General features: G+C 41.3%; 1 protein-coding gene across 1 annotated transcript in view; it reads right to left on the reverse strand.

Moving 5' to 3' along the window:
• The window catches only part of neo1a (neogenin 1a), an 86035-nt gene extending 63463 nt beyond the window's left edge, over positions 1-22572 (reverse strand). The window contains exons 1-3 of the mRNA XM_030765157.1: positions 22507-22572; positions 8925-9041; positions 7682-7748 (exon numbers count right to left, since the gene is read on the reverse strand). Of these exons, the coding sequence (XP_030621017.1) occupies positions 7682-7748; positions 8925-9041; positions 22507-22572 (250 nt within the window). The remainder of the gene's footprint in view (positions 1-7681; positions 7749-8924; positions 9042-22506) is intronic.
• Between the last annotated feature and the right edge of the window lie 4078 nt (positions 22573-26650).

Below are 26650 nucleotides of genomic sequence, written 5' to 3' on the forward strand. Positions count from 1 at the left end.
GAAATGCCAGTGAGGTCCAATCCCAGACTCATAAGAATATAGATGATCATGCAGAGCAAAAGCACATCAGAGCAGGATGGGATGGGGAAGGCAACCATGGGCAAATTCATTTAAATTAAGGTGTGTGTATGATGTTAAGCATTGACTTGCTGTTGGCATGATGAAGACAAGTAAGCAAAGCGTGCTGCTTCATATAGATAGCAAATCCCAGGAGCACCCAAGTAATAACCCCCTCCCCCTCCCACGTTGCAGTGCCCCCCCCAACTGCTGCAACCCTCACCTCTGTTGGACACAGTAATTAACCACAGAGACTGGAACTCAATCTCCTTCAGTCATCAAAGAAGACTCGTTTGCTCAGGGATAGGACTACACAGACAAGAAAGAAGCCAAACCCAACACAGTGGAAAGCCATCTCAGAAGCCCATGCTTTCATTTTCAGTCACTGAGTGATGCTGATAGCATATGACAATACTTTCAATTATGGATCCATGTGGTCAAAAGCCCATATTGCAGCAGCAGACAACAAAAAAGGGGAAACTACAAAAAAAATTATCCAGACAATTGCAAAACCACAAACATGTGCCAGTGTATCTTTCAACAGACAAACACCTGGCATGATCTGATTGTCCAAAAAGTAAGTTTTTGACCCTAAGGATACGTGTTAAATACTGTGTGACAATGGAGTCTATCATATGACAGATTGGCACTTGAAAGCTCAGACTGAATCCAATTAATTTCCATCAAGGTGGCAGGCCATGATAGAAAAACTCTATTAATAAATAAAAGGATTGCTCAAGGCCAGGACAACCCAACAGCAGGGGGGCTCTGATGAGGTCCAATGACCTAATGTAAGGACTATGTGTAAAACACCATGCCTCCCTCCCTCTCTTGCTCTCTCTCTCTCTCTCTCTCTCTCTCTCTCCCCCTCTCCATCTCCCTCTCTCCCTCTCTCTCTGACCACTCTTAGATGTGCCCCTCCCAGCTGCTCCAGCTTTGTGCCTTGTTTCTCCCCCACCACAGCGGTCTGGTTCTTATCACCTCAGACAACTGCAGATATTTGGGTTTGATGTTGTGGATAAGGGAGCACAATGCCTCCCTAGATCAGTGGCAAAGAGACTCCTCCCTTTACATTCTGCTTTTCCTCATTAAGCAAGGTGCCAATTTGAGGAAAGTCTGCAGTCATAAAATCACGAGCCCCTTAAACTGTGTCCTTCTTTCCAGTCGCTATTAGGTAGATTAGGGAATAATACAAAGGTAAAGAAGAGAACATTTATCTTTCTTTTCCAATAGAAGGGAAAATGAAAAGTGTGTAATTAGATCTAGTATGGATTTTTTAATGAAATACAATATTACATTTTTTTCTTTCTCTCTCTCACATACACACCATAAAAATCAATATAGTCCAACAGTGCTTGGAAAAGTCAACCACTGAGCAATTTGTCAGCATCATGTTTCAAAAGCCGGGTTTCCAACATTTTTTTTTTTTCCTCAGCAATATTACTTTTGGAGTCTTTCCTCTCTCAGTGGGAGCACACAGAAATGCGGAGTGTGTGTTGCACACGAACTCACCACAGCAGAATCCACAGCTGCACTGGTGTGACCAGCCAGAGGGTAAGTACTTCCTGCCATAAGTAAGTGTGTTAAGGGTCATTTCCAGCAGCTCACCTGATCTCCACTGCCTCTGGTTAATACAGCAAAGTCCCACCAAGCACAATGAGCATGACCACAGCAAAATGATACATCGAAAATGACCAATGATTTAGCCCATTTAAGATAACCATCGGTGAACAAATTCCAGCAATTAAACCATTTTTACATGGCTGTGTCCTGCAGCACTCTTGTGTTTTTACATGTTTACGTGAATCCTTGTGAACTGACTGAGATTCTGCACCTGTGAACTGCTCAATGTTAAAGCAATTCAGATATCAAAATGAAATAGGGTAGAAGGTTTTACATACCATAAGTTGCAATATGCCATTCTACAAATAACTTTTTTTTGGTTGTTTTTTTTTTAACTTGTTTATTAGCAGATGTATGCTCTTGTCAGCACTCACCCACACTTACCGGCAGCATGCTCAATGCAGGTTAATTTTGTGTTTGGCACTCACATTTACTTCATTAACAGAGCCAGTGAGCAGCAGATCCTGTTAAAGCCTTTTTAATTAGAGAGTGATTCCAAAGCTAACAGCTCAAAACTCAGGAGACAGACACCTGATATAATCTGCTTTTGCAGCACAACCATAGAGACAATCAATGCTGAAATGGAAGCAGAGAAGCTCAGAAGGAAACTGCTACACGACCTACTAATTCATCAATTCACCTCACCTTCTTAATCAGACCAGTACAGAGGTGCACTCAGGTTGTAGAAAACATTACTGGCATGGGCATGGACCTTCAGCAGGCCTCAAAGTCTTTTTGAGGGAAATGTCTGAAGAGGTCAATAAGGGAATATGCTGGTTTCTACATGTCCTATAGGAGTCAGAGAAAACCATTTAACACTAGAGCTGATTGGAGATCAAAGGCTGCCTAAGAACTATGCAACTTCCCAATCCTTTACTGACTTTGAACTGGATGTTCTCAAATTTCTAAGAAAAAAAAAGAAAAGGTCAAAAGACTCAAGACAATTATGATCTGACAGGATGAAGCAAGAAGCATCACATAGGCTAACAGTGTAGAAGTTTGACTGCACATAACAAACATAATCCACCGAGGACTAATAAATAGGTGTTGCACCAGCAAGAGGAGAAGAGCATGGAAATTCAGTGCTCTGAACATTGCAAAGCAAATTCAGATATTTGTCACAAAGTCTGAACTTCATCTGAACTAAAGTGACATGAATTAGTTCGGCTTGTTGAAGCAAACACATTTCAACAGAAGAAGGGATAAAAAAAAAATGCTTCCATAATCCTTTTACCTTTGTTAAATCCTTCCATTACCTTTGTCAAATTACTCAGTACAGACTGCACTTGATTCAACCCTGTACATTTTGTGAAAACAGCTTGGAAACCTGAAAAAACTTTAAACCATAAATTAAAAACACGATTTGCCGTCATCCAAAACATGTCAAATGTCGTTATTCCTCAGAGAAAATTTGGTGAGCCATGAGGCACAAACAAATAATGGAGCAATCATGAAGAAATCATAATTTTTTCATTTCTTTTCATATCTCTTTGATCACTGTTTTATTTCAAAGCTTTCGTGCAACTCCCTGTTCCCATAAGTTGCGTAAAAAGAGGGTTATGTGTGTGTGCAGAAATCAAGCTAGACTTGAAAGATAACATGAGATGAATCCAACCAGAGCAGTCATCATTAGCAGGACTTATTTGCAGTGATGTTATCTCTCCCTGTTCCAGTGGCTAAGAGCCGTTCCACTGGGATGCCCAGGAATGCCATTCTTTTTCTGGGTCCAGCGCTCTTTCCTTTTCTGTTCCCCATTACAGTCTTTGTTCGCTTTTGTTGCGTTGGAGGGGTAAAGGGGGGAGGGGGTTTCTTCATGCCTAGTACAGTGTCACAAAGCTGGAGTTCCAGCAGTCTCATATAGAGTGTACCAACAGAGTTTAGCACAAAGAACACAGCACAATTATAGGCAGTACTCCCTCACGGAAAAGCTGGACTATGAGCAACAGAGCCTCACAAACGCCCATGCTATTGTCCTAAAAAGTGAATGCCACACAAAACAACAGGAGCATGCGACCTGTGTTTAGGACCTATTCAAAATTTAAGTGCTAACAGTTCCTCCTCTCCACATAAATGGACCAAATTCTCATTACTGCTTTCTCTTATCTCTCCCTCCCGCACTATCCATCCAGGGTTCATTTCCTTTGTGAACAGTAATGTATATCATGTTGCAGCCAGTGAGGAGGGCCCTGGTTTGGCCATTGTCTGTATAATGGCCCTTTTGTCATGTAGTCAAGGAACGGCCCCCAAGGAACAGCAGACTGGACAGCCCAGCCAAGATCAGACATTGTGCTCCAAGCAGTTGTGTGTGTGTGTGTGTGTGTGTGTGTGTGTAGGTGCTTCATACAACATCGTTAACACAGCGGCAGACAGTGTTTCATTTGTTTACATGGAGAATTAAACCAACTGTTTCGCTATCAGTCCTTCACTGATTCGCAGGCAATAACAAAAAATATAAATCTTGACAGATATTGTATCTGGAGGTCTATGGGCGTGAATTTATGTACATGTGTATTTGTCTGAGGGTGATTTACTTAAAGAAGAGACTACACCAAGATGATGGATTTGATCTATCTTTCTTTTCCATCACTGCCATTCCAATATCTCTCATGTAAACACAGGAAGGATTGTACTGGAGTACTTGACACAGATATGCCTTCTGGCTGATGCCATCACGACTGAGGGGGGGGGGGAAACAGTCTTATCTCTAGTCCATGGAATGCTATCGGCCTAGTGCCCTGTTTGCAACATTATCTGCTATGTGTGTAATCTCTCACCAAGAGCTTCCCTTTTGTAAGAATCCTCCTTTGAAATAAAGGAAAGAAAAGCCCTCTAAGTGTTTGTTGCTTTTTTACCATGGCTACTCATTGGTCCTAGAAGGACATATACTTTAATCAAAGCGAAATCAATAAAAAATGAGAGGCCTAGGTAGTTTAATATGCTACACACATCCTCTAAAGAGATATTGGAGACAATATGTATAATTAATGATGTGCTATTGGATAGGGGCTATATCTTTTGCTATGTGTAGACTTTCCCCTTTCTTTCAGAATTGTATAATCAAACCCATCCAGAGAAACCAAACAGAAATAGCAAGCAATGCTCAACGCATATTGATTTTCACACTGTGATAGTGAAACTGCACAAGTTAGACCGTGTATGACAGATCTGTCAAAGCCAAAAGTCTCCACTGACTTCTCTTTCCTTCCCGGTCATAGTAAAGACCAGTTCATTCATATACAGCACTGAACTACATTCATCAACAAACCAGAGCATGTAAACTCACTAAATAAATCCACTGTCTGTGGAGACCTAACACCTCCCACACAACAGAGACCAAGGCCATTTTATAAGACCCTGAAGGACACAAACTGCAGAAGCAGCTTCATGCAGTGTGAACAATTTTGATAGCTTTCAGTTGTGACAATAAGGTTCGTAACGGCATCAAACAGTGTTCATCTACTGAAACGCAGCTTCCCACGCCTTATAAATGCGGTAAGCGCAACTTGGGAGGATACAATGTGCAAAACCCGATCTTGAGCGTGTGTGTGTGTGTGTGTGTGTGTGAGAGATGTGTATACAGAGAGCTAAAGCAGAGCAGGAGGACATTACCGGTTTGGAGGGTGCTGCTGCCTTGGTGTTGTGCTTTAAGGGGAAAGGTGGCACAGCCCATTCTCCCTACAGCTGTGCTTGTGCGCGAACGTTAATGATTAGTGTTTTTCTTCGACCCTTCCCTTAAGAGAACCCTAAGAGCTCCAAACAGAAGGGCGCTCTGGCCGTGAACCCCTAATCCCCTTTACAAGCCTATTTTTATGCCTTGTGTATCTGCTTTCACGGAGCTTCGCCCTCATGAATGTATAAATACACAAGTAGCTGCTGTCCCCAATTTGTAAAAATGAGAGTCATTTAACCACATCACAACTTACAGGCCTTTCACACAGAACAGTGGTGCTCTTCCTCTAAACATTAGTCTTCTTATCTTATCCTGATAAGTTTTTGGTTTTTTTCTCGATAAGCAAAAAAGACAGGCCATTATGACCCATGTGGAAAGGTACGGCATGTTCAGGAAGCATTTGGGCTCCGTCTCTCAAAAGAAAAATGATCAGAGAACAAAGAACATTTTCACAACAACTATCTAAACAATGAACAGCCAAAACGAATGCTTTCTTCAAATCAACAAAAAAGACGTGTCAAGAGGGCTGAAAAAACAAAACAAACAAAAAAAAACCCAACAACAACAAAAAAACAACAGCATCAACGGCAACAAACAATTTTTATATTTAATGGGCTTGGCATCTCTTCACAACCAGAGTGTTTTATTTTCTCCCCCCCCCCCCCTTTTTTTTCCCCTGTGCCCTGACGTTATGTCCATCATGATAAAGAGTGTGTTTAATTATTTATGTGGTCCTGCTGGTAGCAGGTTAGGCACGGAGTCAGCTATATGCATCTACACTTGTCCTCCGCCTGTTTACACGCACAGACCTTGTGATGGAGTGAAATCGTGTGCCTACTTCAGTGTAGTGGCACATAAACATAGCGGTACTATGAATCACGCTCATTCAATTTGTGGATTTTATAGGCTCAGGGGTCTCAGAGAGGCGTACAGTCTGGCGGAGAGAGCTCTCCTAACAACCATGGTGTGATGATATGATAAGGTCAGCTCTACCACAGAAAGCATCATGGGATTTCTTTTTAGCTTGTTCCCATATATTCAAAGCATTTGCCATACACTCATATATGGTTTGTTTCATTTACATATCCAGTTTTCAATAACGTTGTATGCCGTCCTTCCCTCTGCAGTCTGATCTAAAGGAAATAAAAAAAAAAATAACCACCAGAAATAAAGACAGACTTCATATATAACAGTTATAACAATCATTTAGACTGGAGCTTTGTTAATCCATTACTTGCAAGCAGTGTGAGTTTGTAACAGACTGTTTATCATATAATCCATGCTAGCCAGACAGTGCTAATCAGCAGTGATCAGTACATCACTGATCCATAAAGTCAGGCAGAGGAGCACAAGCTCATGAAAATGTATTTGCCTTTGACACACTTGAGGCGAATCCCCAAGACAAAAGGCTGCCATTTTCAGCGAGAGAAAAAAGACAAACCCTTGGAAAAAAAAAAAAAAGACTGGATTGACTACATTCGGGTCATCGTTATTCTGCAACGACTACTCCTGAAAACTGGGCAAAACACACATAGAGTGCCCTTCATATCTGACATATTGCCGCTGTTCCAAACAGTGCTGAGACAGAGCGAACAAAAGGGATTGCTGACTGTCTGGCGTACGGCCAGCTGAGGGGTAAATACATAAATGAATGTGGGATGGAGAGAGGAGAGATCTGAATGTCTTAATTCAGCTCTGACAATGCACCGGGCAGACTCCTCACATGGCAAATGCTAGAGCAATTTCACATCAACTATTCAATCTCACAAAAAAAGTCTAACTCTGACAGGCATTTTACAGCATTTTTTCTTTCTACTAGGCATCCAGTGAAGAGGAAAGACAGTGCAAAGTGTGTAGTGGAGTTGCTAGCTTACAGGAGTTGTAGTCATGGGTAATACAGTGAGTCATTCGCTCTTAACCTCTTTGTTGGGTTGTATGTACCCATCCTTGGCCTGCTCTGCTCTGGCTTGGGCGGTGGCAGTGTGTTAAAAGGTGGGGGTGCTAATTGGTCTGGCTCTTTTGATCTCTAGACGAACACTCTAATCCGCCTTAATCATATTAACATAACCCCTTTTGGCCAACCAGAGCAATCCATAAAGGTTCAGATATGGGCAGTAAGCCCTCATGTCTAGCCCACACTCCTCTAGGCACAAAAACAGTTCAGAATGTCACAAAACAAAATATGCTCTTACACGCTAAGAATCTGTCAACGTTCTAAATGACGCCAAGTTATTCATATTCATCAGTGTAATCGGTCTTTAAGGAGAAATTTTGGCACCCAACTTCAGGAGGTGGGTAAGGGAGTAACATTGGGCACCCCCTGTTCCTCACAGAGCTGGTGAGGCAGATCTGGACAGTGCATCCAGAACCAGGTGTCAGCACCATAGGGGAGCAGCAACTAGCAACACAGGGTTGGAGAGCCAAAATGCTACTCCTTATATCTCGCCGTGCAAGACAGGAAATGAATCTCTACATGAACATATGGCACGTTTACATCATTTTGTCCTTGGTAGTTTTATCACATAAGCCAATAGATCATTATAAGTATAAACGCCAACAGGAACGCTAATCTTCTGCTAAAATAAAACATATTTTGAGGTTTCAAGTAAGAGGAGACTTTGGTTTGTCAGTGTGAGGCGATAACTCCTGAAAGGCTATAAAATGCTGATTGCACTGGGACCAGGACATGTGGTGGGTGTGCAGGGCAGGAGGACTCTCTAATTGGTAATCAGTGCTGGCAGCACGGCCTCACCCACGGCACAGACCCCTCCTCCCCCAGTGTGGGAATACAGCTCAAGATGGGAGCCAATGGCCACGCAGCGTGCAAACCAGTGCTAATCCTGTTGCAGGTCCAGCATCTACAACTCGTTTAGTGTCGCTAACCGAGTCACGTACACTGTTTTTCCTTCTGCCCCACCCCCCAATTTCACACATACACTTGCACGCACATATGCAGTCTCTTCAGACCACTTCTATGCTGGCAGGCGTGGCTTGTGTCCAGACAAGGACCATTCATCATTGCACAATTACAGTGGAACAATCTTGCCTACACAATTATTGCCCTGTACTGAGCTGCAAAAAACACCAATTAACATGTAAGTAAATTGAAGTCTGCTCCCCACTATCAGAACCTGTCAGAACCACCCATCTGCATCTTCTGACCCAGGATACTGCTACATGGTATGGAGGAACATATCCAGGGCTGATTGGGGAAGTGGTGGGGGTGGGGGTTCAGCATTGTTGTGGGAATCACATACCGACCGTTACCATGGTGATCCTCTGGCAGTGACGAACTCCTCACAGTAATGAGCATGTGAGGTCCCAAAGGGAGAGGGCTCCCTCCCTCTCCCTAACCCTGAACCTCCTCCTCTTTTAGCCTCAGGCAGGCTGAGGGCTTTACTCCAAATGGACACAAATCACTCTCCCTTCTTGCATTTTCCACATTTAGCAAGCATATCTGTGATGGTTTAAACCTTCATGTTGTGAACAAACAAAGGGAGGCATAGTGACTGACAACCCTGGCTGGACTTGTGTTTGGGGGCAGGGGTTCAGCTTGTCTGCTTCAGAGGCTCACAGCCATACACAGGACCCCCAAGTAACACAGGTGGATATTGTCTAGAGAGCTCTCCTGGCACACAGCCAAATCCACAATCACTGAGGTGGAGCAGCGCAGCCTCACCGGCAGCTTGAGCTGAAAAACAAAGCCAGTCAAGAGAAAACTCTAAAACTGTCTACAGAGCAAAAAAAAAAAAAAAAAAGGGACCAAAAAGAATATGAGGCTACTGAGGGCCAACTTTCATTAGAGATTCATTAGAGAGATTAAAGTAAAGAAGAGGACTGAAAACATGATAAGAGGAACAGTGAATCATACACAAAGGGTTTCAGGCAAGCAGGGAGGAAAACCTGCCAGTAATCTGATGCAGTTCATTACACATACCTAGATGGTGTTTTAATGAATTCATAAGGCTAACGGGGAGAGCCATGTGGTTCAACACTGATCAATATGGGGGAAAACAGGGAGCACTCAAGAGACAAACAATGGAAAAGGCACAATAAATGTCAATGTCCATCATCAAGAGCAATAAACTGATAAGGGATTTAATAAATGTGTCTTATATAAACTTTCTTGGCGGCTTCACTCAATCTGAGGTTGTAACCAATGCATATTGGAAACAAAAAAAAAAGGATTCCACAATAATGATTACCACTATGACTTGCTACTGTGCTGAAACATGACTTCATTAGGGTGATGGTAAGACATCGTTTTAGTTCTAGGCAACTAATGATTTCTCTTCTCCCTTAAACCCAGAGGTAGTGGTTCGGTGAGGTCACTTTCCCCTGTCTGAATCTCAAGTCATCGTGAGCAGGAATGATCTTTTTTTCCTCTCTCTTTTTTTGCAACACTGCATACTGTATCGCATTACAACATTCACATTCACTTACAATTTCCTTCACTAGCCTCTGTTCAGACACAGTAAATAGAGGAAGGCGGAGCTGAGAGCACTTCTAACAGAAATGGAATGCCATGTTGAGCTGTAGCTATTTTCTCATTTTGCCCATTATGAACTACAGAAATCTCTCCTCCTGCTGATGTCTGATAAAAAGTGGGGGAGGGAGTGGCGGGTTATATGAGTCCAACATATAATTCAAGCAAGGAATGCACTGCATCCTCAATCTCCAGTTGGTTTCCATGTTCAGACTATGTCCTCTAAGGGTGAAAGATGGAGAGAAAAATACTTGCACAAGCACTACTACTCATTCCCTCCCCCACTGCAGGACTTTCCTGTGAGAGTCACATTTCAATTTAATTACAGGTCTTGTGTTGGACAGATCCCTCTCCAAAAAACTACGTTTGAGCGAGGTGGCCTTAAATGGGAGAATTAACATGTTTGAAAATATCACATGACCACACACATACATATCAGAGTATGATGATCAAAAGATATAAGCCTAACAAAAAGACCAAATCATTAGTGGCTCTATACAGTCATATTCATCAACAGTGAACACATAAGACACTGCATTCAATGAAATGTGGATCTTCCCCAAAGCCTATCTACCATATCTAAGAGTAACGAGTCAGCATGGGTTTGTCTCAGAGGTGAAACTGGCCTGTTTTCTGAACAATGGGGAACATGACAGATGACAGTACTGTTCTGTCACTCCAGTGGGGATTTTTTTGTGTCCTTCCACAAAAGCAGAACAAAATAAACAACACAAGCCGTGTAAAGAAGAGGCACCATCAACAACCTGACGTGCTCCTCTGGACGTGTTCGTTTCTGTCACTGTTCGCCACCAACACCTGCCCCACTTCACGATCTGGACATTTCCCCTCAGAGCAGACCAAAAATCCATCTACACAACATGGCACAATATTACAGATGCTCTAGGTCACACAACAGGCTCTGGGGTTTTTCACAGCCTGGCTGTCTCTTCTGCTTTGTTGACAATTCTGCTCTCTGGTGTTGGGTTAATACATCAAACCGTGTATTGGTCTTTACTTGCTTTAAATCAACTCCCTTGTGTACTTTTGCCATGCACAGCAGCCCAGAGAATTATCTAAAATGTTTCATTTGCTTAAAATCCATTTGAGCGCCATGTTTAAGATGAGACTGAAATTCCACTGTGATTTTTTTCTGCGATGGTTCACTGCTTCCAGACATGCCACATTCTTAGGGTGCCCACACTCTTGCTGCATAATTTGCTCCCTTAACACACCCGAAGCCTAGAGCTGGTGAAGTGAGTCGACCACTGAACATGTGCTTGGTCTATAAGCAGAGCACAGCTCTAGCAAGCATGCTTCTTCAGGGCTTCGTCATCAGTAAAGACCTCTCAAGACGGACTTAAAAACCACCGCTACATATCCAGCATTTCAAGTCTGGACAAGGCTGGACAGCAGAGCCAACAGAGAAGAGTCCAGGACTGCAGCCTTTGTGACACTGCCTGTTGCTCCCTGCTGTGAAATCTGTTTGTCTGCTGAGTTTCCTGGACAAGCTGCTCATGTCTGCACGTCCAGTATTCCCAACACACATTCATTTGCATCTCATTTCCACACAAGGAAGCAGTGGGGGTTAAAACTCCTGGTGTGGAACTGATTAGTTCCTGTTAAGGTATTGGGCATAGATGGCAATCAAAAGGTGGTGAGAGCCCATGTTCAATTCCACCGAGAGACAAATCGGACACTGACATATGGCTTATGGCAGAGGTGTGATGTTGCCATCAAATATGCATGTTCATTTTAAACACACACACACGCGCACACACACACACACTACCATCACCACCACCACCAGCAGCCAAAAATGTTATCAAATAAAAAGCAAAAGGAAAATAAAAAGTTTGCACTGTCTGCAAAGGCCAATACTTAATCTATACTTAATACTTAATCATTTTCCTTGCAAGTTACACAGTGTTAAGTTGCAGTGTCCAGCTTCATTAGCAAGAACTGTAACGTAGAGCAGGAAAAAGGGGATGTTAGTGTGTGATAAACATAAATGGAGACATTACCATGCTTGCCAAAGAGGGGAAAATGCATGACAGGTGATTACAAGAACAAAGCATATTCATAGTGGATTTGATATTGTCCAGACACTTGGTGCTTGGAGTAGGAGGGGCTTTGCTACCAAGAACACCAACCAACACAGCAACTGGGTTAGGCTAAATGAATCCAGACAAGTTCTATCCAAACACTCAATGTGGACAGAGATCCCTGCATATTAAACACACACACACACACACACACATATACACATATACACACACAAAGGCTATGCTCTTGAATACCCACACACATAGATAATAATAACCACGTTAACACACCCATACACACAGATGCCCTGCCACCGCACTCACTATAACACAGGACAATGAAAGAAACAGCACACAAGCGCTAATCCTTTCAGTCCCTCCCCTGTGCTTGTGCCTTTACACAGAGAGGACTAGGCTGCATTGTCACTCTGTATTCAAAGTGACAACCAGAGAAAATCCCTGGAACAAAGTCGACAGTCAAAGACGTGTTGGTTTTTTGTAAAGATGGACTGAAAGCCCAACAGTAAGCAAGGCTAAGACAGGGCGCAGAGAACATCCACGGGAGGCATCAGAAGCCCGAAACACTGCTGTAATAAAACTCATTCAGTTCAGTTCCAAAGAGGGAGGAGTGATCTGGCATCTAACACTGAGAGACAAAAAGCGCCCGGGGGTCTCTCTGCACATACACTGAACGATACTTCACGCCACAACCCATGATGAAGCACCGATCCTATTGTCTCTTTGTTGTGATACAGCAGGGGCACATAAAACCTGGCCCTACACTTCATTTGGAATGGCGTTCAGAGCTATTCCATAGACTGGGAAGGGCTACTTTGTGGCTAGAGGGGCCACAAACAAAGAATAGAGGTGCTCCATAATGTTGTTGGTCTCCTCCTTTCACTGTCCCCGGGGGGGAGGGGAAGGGAGAAAGCCCCGAGCAGAGAAGAACCCTCTCCTTTGCAAGGGGGGAAAATCACTTACAGGGTGTGAGGTACATGTACTAGTAATAATGACACCAGCAACAGCCTAATTGTTTATAGCAGTGTTAGACATTTCACAACCATAATGGGGCAAAGGGTCTAGGAAACAATCAATAAAAACAGAGTGACATTTATGTGGAAGGCTCTGGCTCCTGAGGCGGCATCTGCACAGCGCTGAGCCAAACAGCTTGACAGCTCGCTCACGTAGTCAATTAGCCATATTAATTAACTATCCAATACATATCATTTAAAATCAATTTTGCCCTCTTTATAGGCTCTCTTAGGCACAATTTCAAGCCAAATAAACTGACACCTAATGTTCACATTAATCATACATCAATAAAAGACTGAGAACGCAAGGCATTTGACTGTTTTTATATCATGGAATCAACAAAGCACATAGTGGAGAGGAGTTAAAGGCAAATTAGGCAAATAAAGGCAAATTAGGCAAATCTGTCCGGTAAATCTGCTTTTGGAGGCTCTGCTGTTTGAACAGAGAAGGCGAAAATGATATGAGCATAGTTGTTGTGATCCTGCAACTTATGTTACATCCACTAATACACATAAACACCCAGATTTACAGTGTCACATTACCCGAATTGTCTGAGATTACATTCAGTCTGCTCAAACCATATTATCCTGCTAAAGCTTACAACAGCTCCCTCAGCTGCAGATTAAAACAGGAGCCCAGCAAGGCAAAACCTATCTGAACATGGTGTAAAGAAGCCAACTACACTGTAGAAAAAGATCATCTATAGCCCAGAGCAGTTTTCAGCACCTACAGCCCGCTGTACAGATAAACTAGCTTTGTGGCCAAAGGCCACAGTAATAAATGGCATCAGTTTGTTAAGAAACCATGCAGCATGGCCTCAGAAGGAAAGCCACTCAAACATTTTAGCAAAAACACAACAGTCAATTGTCAGCCATACTGTGTTCAAATCATGCCATGCCAGAGTGAAAAAAAGAGAACACATTTACTTATACTAAAAAAAAAAAGAAATAAAGCATCAATAATTCAAAAGTACTAGCACAATAGTTTGTCTGAATTGTTTCAATGGGGGAAAACATAATCATATAATCTCACGCTATATGCCTCTTGTGTCACATTGCAGAGCTTACATTCTAAGTCAGAGAACACTAAACGACAGCGATCTGTCTTTCCTCAGTAAATGCAGCGCGTGTATTCCACCGCATCACTGAGTGCTGTTTTATCAGACACCACATTTCTCTCAGTGTCTCTACAATTTCATTTGACTTCTACCACCACAAGAATGCTGCTTCTGTCACTACACGTATCTGTGTGCCCATCCTCAGCTTAAACCCTGAGAAATACTGACCTGTTCAACCTGCTTCCTGTTTAAGTAACTAGTGTGCCCTGAAATCAGACAACTGGAGTGAAAGAAGATAATGTATAGGAACTACAGACACAAGAAAGAACAATTCTTTCCCTTGAATAGAAACAGGGTCACCTCAATAGCAGGGAGCACATTCTATTTTCATCCAAACTCAAATGGAAGAACTGCTGTATTGGTGTAAGCTGTAAAAACTGAATTTTGAATTTTTCTGATGACCCTTGACAACAGGTTGACAGTCTTCCTGACTGTTTTTCATCTGAATGTAAAAAGAATTGGCTGATTCAATATCAAAAACCTTCTAAAGTCAGTGATCAAAGGAAGAAAACAACCAATGGAAGGAAAGCATAGCCTTCTCTAAGGCAGCGATTCCACGTCATGGACAGAACTGTGTGAATTTGTGTAGGATAATAATAATTGCAATCCTGTGCATGCGCGAGTCTGGATCTGGTGAACATAAATAGGCCAACCTGAAAGTTGGGAACTCCTTTGTGTCAATACCTTTATTATTATTACTATTATGTGACACTCTGTCTCTCTTAGCTAGCTAAAGAACAGGTGCACATTCTCTACAGCAACAATATGCATATTGGATGCATTTTTTGGTCACATGATCCTCAGAGCCTTAATCAGGTGACTGATCAAAAGATCAAATGAAAAGAGGAGAAATTCTCTTCTTCGGTAAATCATGGACAATCTCTTTGATGACAAGGCTTTGATTAAATTTTATTTATTCTACGACAGAGTGCTTAAAAATCTCATTTAACACCTGTGTGTCCTCAAACTCTTTGCAGGCCTTGCTAACAGGAGACTGACAAACACAAAGCAAAAAGAAAATAAAATGTTGGGCCAGACATCCTTACAGAAAAAAAAGGGAAGCATCAAGACTTTTTTTTTTTTTTTTTTTGCAGAGACACCAAAGAAGTATACAAAACATTGTAAAGTGTCAGAGGGACACACACACACACACACACACACACACCTTTGGCTCACACATTGCTCCAAGCCTGTATGGGGAAGCTTGTCCACCGTGAATTCCTAAACAGGCAGTCAGGACTGGGGATGAATTATTTATGGTGGCCCTTTGCTTCATGTCAGCAGCTCCACTGGATGAAATGATATTTATGGAGCCCCATGGGCAGAGGGGCAGCTAGAAACTAAAGAGGGAGGAGTGAGGGAATGGGAGGGGCTCTTCACACATGCAAGGTGAGCGGCACTCAGTCCGAGAAAAAAGAGAAAAAACAGCCAAAGATCGAGGTTCCCCCTCTGGCATTGGAGGAGGGTGATAAACATGCAATGGAAAAACACGAGAAGCAGCCATTCATCTGTTTGGAGACCTGACAGGGATTTCCAGAAAGTTTAATGTACTGGGTCAACAAGCATATGAACTTATTATAACTGCAAAACAAAGTGACTAGAGAATGTGAACATTTGGACATCAAAACATAATGGGATTTCTGCATTACTGTGCTATCTGAATTTACTGTCTGTGTCCATAAATGTAAGTTAATAAGACATGTAGAGGTGAGAGGTCTAAAAGCCTGTGTAGAACTAAAAGCCCTCTTATGTTGTCCTCATATTATTTCATTCTCAGCAAGAAGGGTGTCAAATCATGGGAAGAGACTGAAAGCTTTCAAATTACACATGTAAAAAATACCCCAGATCACAGAGGGCTGGTTTAATTAGAGACCGCAAAGATTAGAATTCTCCCATGAGATATTCCCTGAAAAAGCAAAACGTGTCTTTCCGATTATAAGTCTGTCTGACATGTTAAGGCTTTACAAAGCTACCTGGAGACAGACCATATCATAAAAAAAACCCTCTTGCCAAATGCAGAAACATACTCATTTATCCATCAAATATGCACATAACCAAAATCACCTATGTTTACAATACAAGCAACAAGTTTTCTATAAGATAAATATATATTTATTTCACGCACCCAAATATCATGTACACATCAGCATTATATAGTCGCTTGGTGCCAGCAAGGGCAGGAGGAGACTGGGTGAAAACAAAACATGCAAAGAGTTATAGAGGGAGTACAATGTCATTAGAACAGAAACAGTTGCAAGTATACGACAATTTCATGAAGACAACTGACCAGCTAATCAAGCACCCAGGTCTCTTCACTCATTTCAGATCGTGCTGTTGTCCAAGGCATCCAGACACAACAAAAGCTTCTCAGATGCTCTTAACATTAGCTTTAGGTAGTGTGCTGTTAACTTGCTCATTGAAAATGATTCAGTTTAGACGTTTTCTAGTTCTGAATTTGAATTACAACCCACGTGAGAATATCCCCTGTCTAAATGACACGGTATGGTATGTGGTTACAGCATCAATTATGGCACTGACCCGTTACATGCCTTCATAAATAGTTTTACCTCAGTGGTGTTGCATTGTATTTCACATTCTCTGTGCATTGGCAACTCTCTCTCTATTCATTACAGTCACGCAGCAGAGTCATTCAACCAGGCTTCAGCAACTAATGTTAAACAGTGTCTTCTTCCCATTTTCCAACTCTTGTCAGACGACACACTTCTCAGTACATGGTTCTGGGCTCCTGGGCAAGACAATGTTTGGCTGCTGTCCCTATAGGTAATAGTGAACAAAAAGAAGTCTCTCTCCCCTTAAGGCATATACCAGCATTTGTTGCAGCATTACAGTGGCGGTCCCTCGGCAGGTCCAGCCCAGTAGACACGTATTCCCTCAGGTGAACAGACCTCTGATCTAATAACCGTTGCAATATTGACTCATGTTTCTATTTTGTACCTACAATGTGCAATATGATGACTGATCAGAGACCTGTGGAAATCTGCAGCGTAGCACTGTCCCTCGTGTGTCTTATCAGACAGGACACAACTGATGAATATAGGCAAGTACACAGCAGAACATTTTGCACAGCTCTTGTTCAAAGCAGGTTACTGCATGAAACTGCCCATGCAAAAATGTCACAGGCATTTACTTAGGCTTACTCTTACTCCTCTTCTAATGAAACATGAGTATTTCAGAGAATTCGGCCAACATGAGATGACTACTACATGATGTTTTGCAGTTGACACTCAAAGCCAACCATAATAAAATGACTCATGGCAGTGTATCTGGCAAAACTTCCATAATTTAAGAATAGAGAACTTCATTTCTTAAATTCCATTATGACTCAGAGAGTGAGCAGACCCTCCAAGATGACTAGCATCAAAGAAGCTGGCCAAACAAAAAGAGACCAGACCAAAATTATTCTTAGCTGGAGCTCCCCTGTCTATAAATATAACATTTGTTGAATCTGTAGATGGGTTGAAAGCAGCCATCTTCTTACCTCGTAGTCAAATATAAATTCAACTTTTGGAGCTGATACTTCTCAACGTATTGATGAGAATATGCTGTGACCTTAAAACACGTGGAACAAAGCTGAGCACAAGGACACTGGAAAACAGCTTTCACAAAGAATGTGACTGCTACACTTAAAACATGAGCAACAACCGAAGAAAAAAAAAGAAAAAGAAAAAGAAAAAAAACTGAACAGTGTGCAAAAGAATGGGATGAACACATGCTGCATGAATTCACCAATAATACACCGCCTTGGCGTCAGATGGTTCAGCCTTAACTCTTAAGATGTGGTTACTCCGCCCCACACAGACTTCTAAAGAAATCCTACATTATGAGGTCAAATGTTCGTGAGGACACCAATGTTGCCTCTTCCCTACAATGCATGTTTATCTACAAGAGGACTCCTCAGTGACTCTGAAGAACCAGTAAACACACAGTGATGAATAGAGGTGATGAGCTAGGGCAAAGTCCTTTCTTGAAAAGTAACAGTTAATTCTCTGCCCAGATCATGATTAAATGATACCAGTTCTATCTTTACACCAGCTCAATGTCAAACATTGATAACTCCTCCCATCTTCTATTCAGCAGCCTTCCTTACATATTCATGAGGACCAAGAATCAATGAGATGACAGAAAGACTGATAGCCTCTGGGAAGAAAAGGATGCAAAGATAACTGGCCAACTGTTGGTGTTTTCTCAGCCCTCATTCTTGACACAAGTATAACAGGGCTTTCGCAATGAATGAATGGATAAATGAATATAAACACAAAGAAACAAACCACAAAGAATATTTGATCAAAATACACATCACTGTGCTCAGCTAGCTCTAGCATTTTGCTAGAAATGAATCCATAATCTGGTTTTCAAAAACAGAAATTGCACAGATATCTGAATAACTCAACTCGGTTTTGGTTTTGCAGCCAGTAAATTGAAAGTAAGCAACTGAAATGATTTGTCTGCATGTTAACTACTGCATTAGGTCTCTACACACAAGGACACATCTGCACAACATACTGTTTTACAAAAAAAGACGGCAAAGTGGCCTTTGTTTCCAGTTGTGAGGAGAATGGTTCTTCCTTTGTGTAGGCTTACCGATCAAGAGCAATTTCATAACAGCTATTGGCTCAGATAGGAGTTGAGTGTGTACTCAACATTACTGCCCTCAATACTTGAAATCTTAGGTCATAATAGAATATGATATTAAATTCCACCCACACTAGAGATCAGAGCAAGTCTGCTATCAAAGCAAGCCCATGAAAATTGTTTGTGGTACAAATGCTTTGGTCTGCATGTCTGACACCCATTTACCTCCTAAAAAATAAAAATCAAGATTTAAATTTTTTTCTATCACTTGCTCGTTGGACAAGATTATCAAGTAAAATAGATTATCAATATTATCTATCTTACTTCAAGATCCAACTTTTTAAAAACTGGGTACACAAGGCACTACTTAAATGGAAGGAGCTATACTTCAAATGTCAACACTCTGTGGGCTGCATAAAGGGGAGAAGATATTTGTAGGTTATTCAACCTACTATTCAGCAACAAAGAAATCAAAAGTCTTGACCACGTCCTTTGTTGGTTATGACACAGGAAGTCTATGGCATAAACATACTCATTTCCAAATAGTTTACAGATTTACAGTCCGCTTTGACAGCAGAAGCCAACCTTGCCCGGTCTCTCAGATTAAAAGGACGGCATGTCTCACAGACTTCTTCACTGTGGAGATCATTACATTATTATAACACCCTTCACAGCTACCTGCCAGGAACTCATAGCTTTATCAAACAACAGATTGTGAATAGGGAGAAATAGCTCCTTTTAGCACAGCATGACTGCTTTCAAGATTATCTGTTAAGATTATCAAAAGATAAGATTATCCAAAGGAAAGCTTACCATCAAAATGTAGAAATGGTGGTTGGCTTTGTAACACAATAATGCAGACTACCTCTGATGTACTAAACAGCAATATAAGAACACACAATATCTTGCATGATGTAAGCATGTTGGCCATTGGGTTTAACAGGGAATGTCAATGCCAGTAATCAGGGTGAAGAAGAGGGGGGTGGTGTCATGAAGGACTGAGCGGGGGGAAGAGAAACCAGCATCCATTATTAATGTGAGTGGGCTGTGGGGAGAGATGGACCTAATGTGGTCCTGATGACAAAGCTACCACATTAGAGAATCCAGAGCCAGGTGGGCCTTCCTATTTAATTGTATCCTTTTTAGTGTCTTCTCTATATTACTGAAATAAAAAGAAGAGCCTGAATCAGACCGCAGTGTGCTAAAGTCTTTTTTTTTTTTTTGCTTCTTGCATCTTTTCAAACATGATACACAATTGTTCTAAGCACCTAGCAACAAATCTGTGGGAGGGACTGTAAACTGATGCTCTGCATTCACAAAGAAAACCATGCCTCTATACCATTTCACTAAGAGTCCCCACCAAACATCATATTCCCTTGCAGCAAATGGAATCACCTCACATGTGACAAATAATTATTAAAAAAACATTGGCTGGTTGATAAAGTCAGTGATGGACCTCTAAACAATCCCTGTACTTTAAGCTGACAAGGACTAAACCAGTTTTGATCACACCAGTGAGAATGTAACACAAGTAGGCTACACAAAAACTAGACAAACAGGCGTGTTGTGTATTGCAGTGAAATGGGGGCTGGTGGTGGATGATGAAGTGACAAGACATCCCAATTTGATTAATGAAAAGCAAAAGGTTGCAGACCACAGAGGAGGAGGAGGAGGCTGTTGTGCTGATTCAAGCCCTAGATTTGGTAGGGGAGGGGGGGGGGCTGGAGACATGCATAAAATGAAGTCTGTGCAAGCCCAGTGGGTAGCAGTTTAAGACATGTGCCCCCTGGGAGGTGAGAGGACACAAACGAGGCCCAAATGAGCCTGCATTCGTCACGCAGCATATTCCGTCCCAGCTCCATCCCCCTGCCTTCATACATGTATAGCCACACAACAATGCTGCCACAGCTGATTGAAATTCAAATAGGGGATCTTTGCTGCAGGACAGACTCACTGAAGCATCACACAAGTTCTCATGGGCCCAATATTGCACAGCCCTTAAATCACTTAACTGTTTTTCAATTTGCAGTTGTGAGTCTAAAGTAATGTTTGTGATGCATGAAGACTGAAACAGCCTACAATGTTTTCATGGGCCATCAACGCTCCATCTGACAGAGCTTTAAGGACAATAGACAGCACAATCAACATAGCAAACCCACCCAGGATCTTCAAGCAATTTTTATTAAATCTCTTTCAGCATTTCAAAGAAAGTCAAGATCTTAATGATAACATTCTTTGATCATCAGAAGGGACACAACTAATGGAGAATAATGAACAGCAGAACTAGAAATTACATTATAGAGGGTTTACCTTGACTAATTTGTTTACTGATAAACTCCCACTTAAATTAGCTATGTTCTATCTCAGAACCCCAAAATCAATTTGGCAAAAAAAGAGAGAGTGGAGAAATGGCCAATTAGTACATTGTAAATCCAATTCCCAGAACTGCTTCTCTACGAATACATCATCTCTCTAAATAAGGCCTTATCAAATTCAACCACTGGGAGGGGTGCAAATAGGAAAGGTCCTGAGTAAACAGGGCTAGCTCTCCGTGAAAGGAAGCCCTTTCTCCATGACTTGATTCTAGGCTATTTCCTAATATTAAATGGAGCACCTTTCAGTGAAGTATCAGCTCTTCATACAAACAAGGTCCTAGTGTGCTGGAGATTTCAGCCGTGTTTCCAATTTAAACATCAGCAGTTTTTGCTTCAAGTTTACTTCAAGCTTTAAAGTTTAAGCTTTCTACCCTCACTTAAGAGGAGTAGTCATTGACAAGAGCACTACAGAGTGAGGTATGTCACTACAGAAAGAAAGTTCACAAATGTAGAAAGCAATGTGGAAAGCAAATATCTAATCTTGGTGAATCCTAGATGACAGAGGAACAACAGAAGTAACACTAAGTTATGTCAAACCAGACATAAACACCCAAGGGGAAAAATACTAGCCTATGTCTCAGACAGACAGAATGCAGGTTAATCTTTTGGAATGTGGTTCCCCCCCAGCTCAAAAAAAGAAAAATCATGAGCTACCAGTACTGACATTTTCACGCTTGACTTGAACCAACAATGAAAAGGCCTTTTCCACTCTTCTTCTTGTCATATAATATCTTTCACAGAAATACAGGGAAATTCTCTTGCCTCACTAATTTTTCCCTGTTTTCATCACTGCTGAGGGGCCATTCCCTCTCTCGTCAATGAAGAGGAATAGGAGCGTGCAGCCTCTGCTCTGGAAGTACAGTTCATTTCCTGCCTTTACTATCATTATAACTAAGCTCATTCGTATTGGCTAAATCGGGGTAGTGTGGGGGCAGTATTTACTCTGTGGGAAGAGACAAGAGGCCCTGGCTTCCTAATGGCTTCCTGCATTTCACAGAATTGTTTCCCCTCAGGAAATCTTATCAATACAAACCTCTACAGTACTGACCAAAAAACCACAAAAGGCAAGTCACTCATTAAATCTGACTGAATACACTAAAATTGCTTATCCAGTCTGAAGTGAATGAGAAACAGTGATTGTGGAATGCATAATACTTCATTAAATTTGAATGATGTGCTCCACTGGGGAACGAAAACATACTAATCATTTGAAGCCCTCAAAAAATAAAGTCAGAATATCTCAATTTGTCATCTCTATGCATTCTGGCCTACTCTTCATTCCGTAAAAAAGTACTTTATACATTTGTATGAAAGTAGGTATGCAGAGGACTGACAGGCAGGGCGGTGGAGTTGATCTCTCACTAGAAATTAATTACTCCGGTTGCCAGTGTGAAGCTACAGTATAGTCACTAAGTATATGAGGCTTTACCCAGAGGGAGCACTTGAACCCAGACCCCCCCTCTTTTTGAGTAAACAGTGCGTGACACCACCCTGGTTGAAAATTCACTGACCTGCCAGGCCTGGAATGCAGCAGTGGCAGTGATGCAGCCACAGGGTGGGCTGATGTGGGTGGGCATACTCGACTGATGTGAACAGAAATAATGATCATTTTCCCTTCTTGAAGTCTCCCACATTATCAACAATAAGCTATATCCCACAGCAAAACAGCTAGGTGACATGAGAGGGTCACATACTAAAAGAGACCCAATCTTCATTTATACCTCAAATTTACAAAACACATAATATTGGCAAATATGCACTATTACCTGTTTATTTAGGTTTGTATCATGTGGCCCATGTTAAAGGTCAGCTTTTAAGATTAACTCCTCTAAAAATCAGTCAATAACTCCTGAATTTTTTTTCTACTGAAAAGTTTAATAGGGGTATAGCATTTACCAAACAGCCTTTTATACATGTCATCTGAATGCTGTCCAGACTTGGCACCATTAAAATGCTGTCAGTTTGTCAAAGTGAATTGCCATTTGGAAACAAAGCAGAGGTGTTGCAAATGAAATATTAAAACCAAAAGAGCTGGTTCTAGAACAGAGAAATGAAAAAGTCTTGCTTCAAGCTCCTTTCAAATAAGCCTTAATTAATTATGGCCAAACATTAATGGCTTACTGTGGCATCTCAACTAATTTGCTCGATTCACGAGTGCATTAATGCAAGGTACTCTGCTTCAGGAAATCAGGATGAGTAATTACTTGGTTAAAGTTCTCAGGTAGATGTGTGTGTAAGTGTGTGTGCATGTGTGCCTGTGTAGCTCACCAAGGCTCCTCTTCCTGCCTTGTAGATAGGGAAACTCATTAGTGTTATGCAGGAACAGCTGGTCTTCCCCTTAATGACACCCCCTCCCATCAAAACATGTCCCCTTAGGCTCATGTGACATGTGTCTAAGAGTCCACTTCTGGAATGCCAAGTCCAATCTGCAGGTGCTCCTGCTGATTCTATCCCCTGACAACGTGTTCTTCTCCTGTGCTATCTAATCCATCACAAGGTCAGAGGTCAAAGCTTGAGGGTCAGATCCTGAGGAATTGGAGAGAGCCAGAGCAGCTGGTTTCCATCACTCCCTTGTTCATAACCTCCAAGCAGAGGAAACTGTACATCTATCACCATGTATGCATACGCAGAGCTTACCCTGAGCCTGTCACAGATGTGACAAACAGCTCCTTGATGGTCTCATAAACACCAATGACAAATCTACTCTTGAGACTACTCTGGAGGAAAAGAAAACTCTCATGATATTTATTTAGAAATAAATAAACTGACTAAAGTGTTTACAGAACATTTCATATCACAACCCTCTTAATACCTATGTTGTTGTTATTTTATACATTCCAGAGTCACTAATCACATACCCTTTGTTAGTTCCACAGTGGGAGTATGTATAACCCAAAAGGCAGAAAAACAACATGTGGCAGCCAGTGAGAAACTCCTAGACACACAAAAAACAACACTATCATCTAAAATACATGACAAAAATTTGGCTTCACTGGGAGAGGCTGAACGGATGAGCAAACAATCATGATTTTCAATATGTTTCATCTGTCGAATGTTTAACCCAAATTGGTTAAACTTGAACATCATTAAAGTAAAACAAACGTACATTTGAGAAAATTAGGAGTCACAATAAAGAAAAAAACAAACTCATTTAGGGGAGATCATAACAAGCAAATGCACTATAATGCACCTGATTAGGTTTATGCTATCCTTAAATTTCCTTAAAGCCCTTCTGTAATTAATCTACATAATCATTTGTTCAACTCAGAGAAATTAATCAAGTCACATTTTCTTTATCAATTAATCTTTTTTAGCGGGTGTGTTTGTTTTTGTCTCTATGTGTGTGAGAACATTTATATCGAGTACCAACACACATCTTCAACACACTGACAAGTTTCACCCCAAGGAAAAAAACACATCTGTATTTTTTCCTTTACTTTCCGTTTGGCTTTTTGCATTTTTATTTACACAGGTGGGCACATAGCGACACTAAACACTGCAACACTAAGGACTAACAGGAACCTAAGTTTTGGGTCCTTTTTTGAGTGCAAGTAGTTAAGAATAGAAGCCCACAATATCTTCTGACCTTCTATTGGGCAGTTTTGCACTTTGATTTATGTATTGTGACATAAATTTTGTTGCAGCCCATTCCTGTTTGGTGTCTTTGATTACTATAGTTTCCTGCACTTCCAGAATTTTCCTAGCTGGCTGCTATTGTTTGTGTCCTGCTTTCAAGATCCCTCTAGTGGAGTGGGGTTATATTTTCAAGGGAGAAATTAAACTTAACTAAAACTTTAATGTGTCTAATTGCGTTATTTGGATGAAATTAATCATTTAAAATAACCAACTAATCATAATATACATAATAACCACTAGTAGCAGCCCTTCTTTAAATTAAGCCAGAGGGGGATGTTTCTGCAAAACAATCAATTACATCATGTCTGTTCTGGATATTTCTGACAAAACTGCAGCCAACCTCAAAACAGCTTGTAGCATACATCTTAAACCACATCTTTCACATCCACGAGCCACAGGCTCAGTTCCGACAGGCCGGTTGCCTGTTGAAGCAGTCTTCACAATCCCGCTTCTGTGATGGGCCCTCCACCAACACTCTAGCACATCAAGTGCTCCTTTCACACAGCCATGGGGTAAGGGGGCTACTGCTACTCACCATGTACTTTTAACCCCTGTATATAATGGACATGCAGGCTTTAATCATCTTAAATGATCCAAGATTACTGATCTTCTGGGTAACTTGGGCAAACTTAAATACCTTACACAGCAACTGCCAGAGGGTATGGGCACTCAGCAGATGCTTTAGTACAAGGGTTGAAAATGTCGACTAAACAACAGTATCTAATTAAGCTGAGAGTGGTTTTAAGCAGCCACATTACACTTTTGCTGATAAAAAAGTTAAACCTTTTTTTTTTCTTTAAAAAACCAGCATTCTATAAAATTGGGCAATGCTAAACATGTGAAACTACACCACATTCTAAGTTTAACTTGGACTACATGCTGTCTTCACACTGAAATTTCCCAAAGTCTCCAAGCTTGCCTGACATACGTTTTGTTTTTTTCCTCAGTTTGCACACCCAGTCAAACAATTTCTCACAAATTCACTGATTAATTACATTTCCTAAGCGACGGTCTCATTTACGTACCGTGGCACAGGATCATGGATAACTTCCAACAGAAGAAAAAAAATATTTAATGTTAGCCTAAACTATGGGAGGCCCAAATATAAATGAGCAATCAGCCTACAGTCACAATGTTGTTCACAATTTAGCTGACGCACTCATCCAAAGCAAATTATAATTATCATACACCTCTGGAGGAACCTTGGGTTTTAAGCACTTTGCTCAGGGGCACATTGGCAGTCAGCTGTCATGCTTGGGGTTTGAACCCACCAGCTACTGTACCAATTCCCAAACCACTACACTATTACCAGCTTCAGGTCTATTGTGTACTTCCAAAAAATGCTTCTCGCCACCCTAATTATGTCAGAAAATGTCTCAGTGAGATTAAGAAAAGAAAGCCCTGATTAGCTGCTTTGAGTCGGTGTACAGCACAACAGACTGCTGCTCCACCTTGATGGTAATGATTCTTGGACAAAAGCATATCAAATCACTGATGATATATCTTCTGTACTACAAACAAAGTAGCATTTCAACCATCCAATTCTACTTAATTCCCTTTGACACTTAAAATAAGTCTGGTGCAGCCATTCAAACTAAAAAAAAAAAAATGCAGAGATTGAATGACTTGAATGAAATAAACATTCCCTAACCAATGAGTCATTTCAAAAAAGAGACTGTTCTCTTTTTTGTTGTTGCTAAACCAATGGAAAGTTTTTGTTCACTGTTGTCATGGCTTGCCTTGCTGAACAAAGCTCTAACATTAATTTGTATGTATTCCTCATTTCCCCTAATGCACAGCTGAATAACAGGGTAGTCTTGAAAATAGTTTGAGGTTGTTGTTTAGTGGACCTCAGCATGACATTCAGTTCTGCCAAAGCTGACATGTTCTTAGAACAGAGGAGACCATGTCTAGTGAGTTGGTCTGTCATTCTCTCAAATTTTGGCAGCAGCCCATTCAATAAAAGCCCAAATATTTAAATGTAAGCAAGGGAAAGGCTAGCTTGCGTAGGAGGAAAAA

The sequence above is a fragment of the Chanos chanos genome, chromosome 2, assembly GCF_902362185.1.
Source record: "Chanos chanos chromosome 2, fChaCha1.1, whole genome shotgun sequence".
NCBI lineage: Eukaryota > Metazoa > Chordata > Actinopteri > Gonorynchiformes > Chanidae > Chanos > Chanos chanos.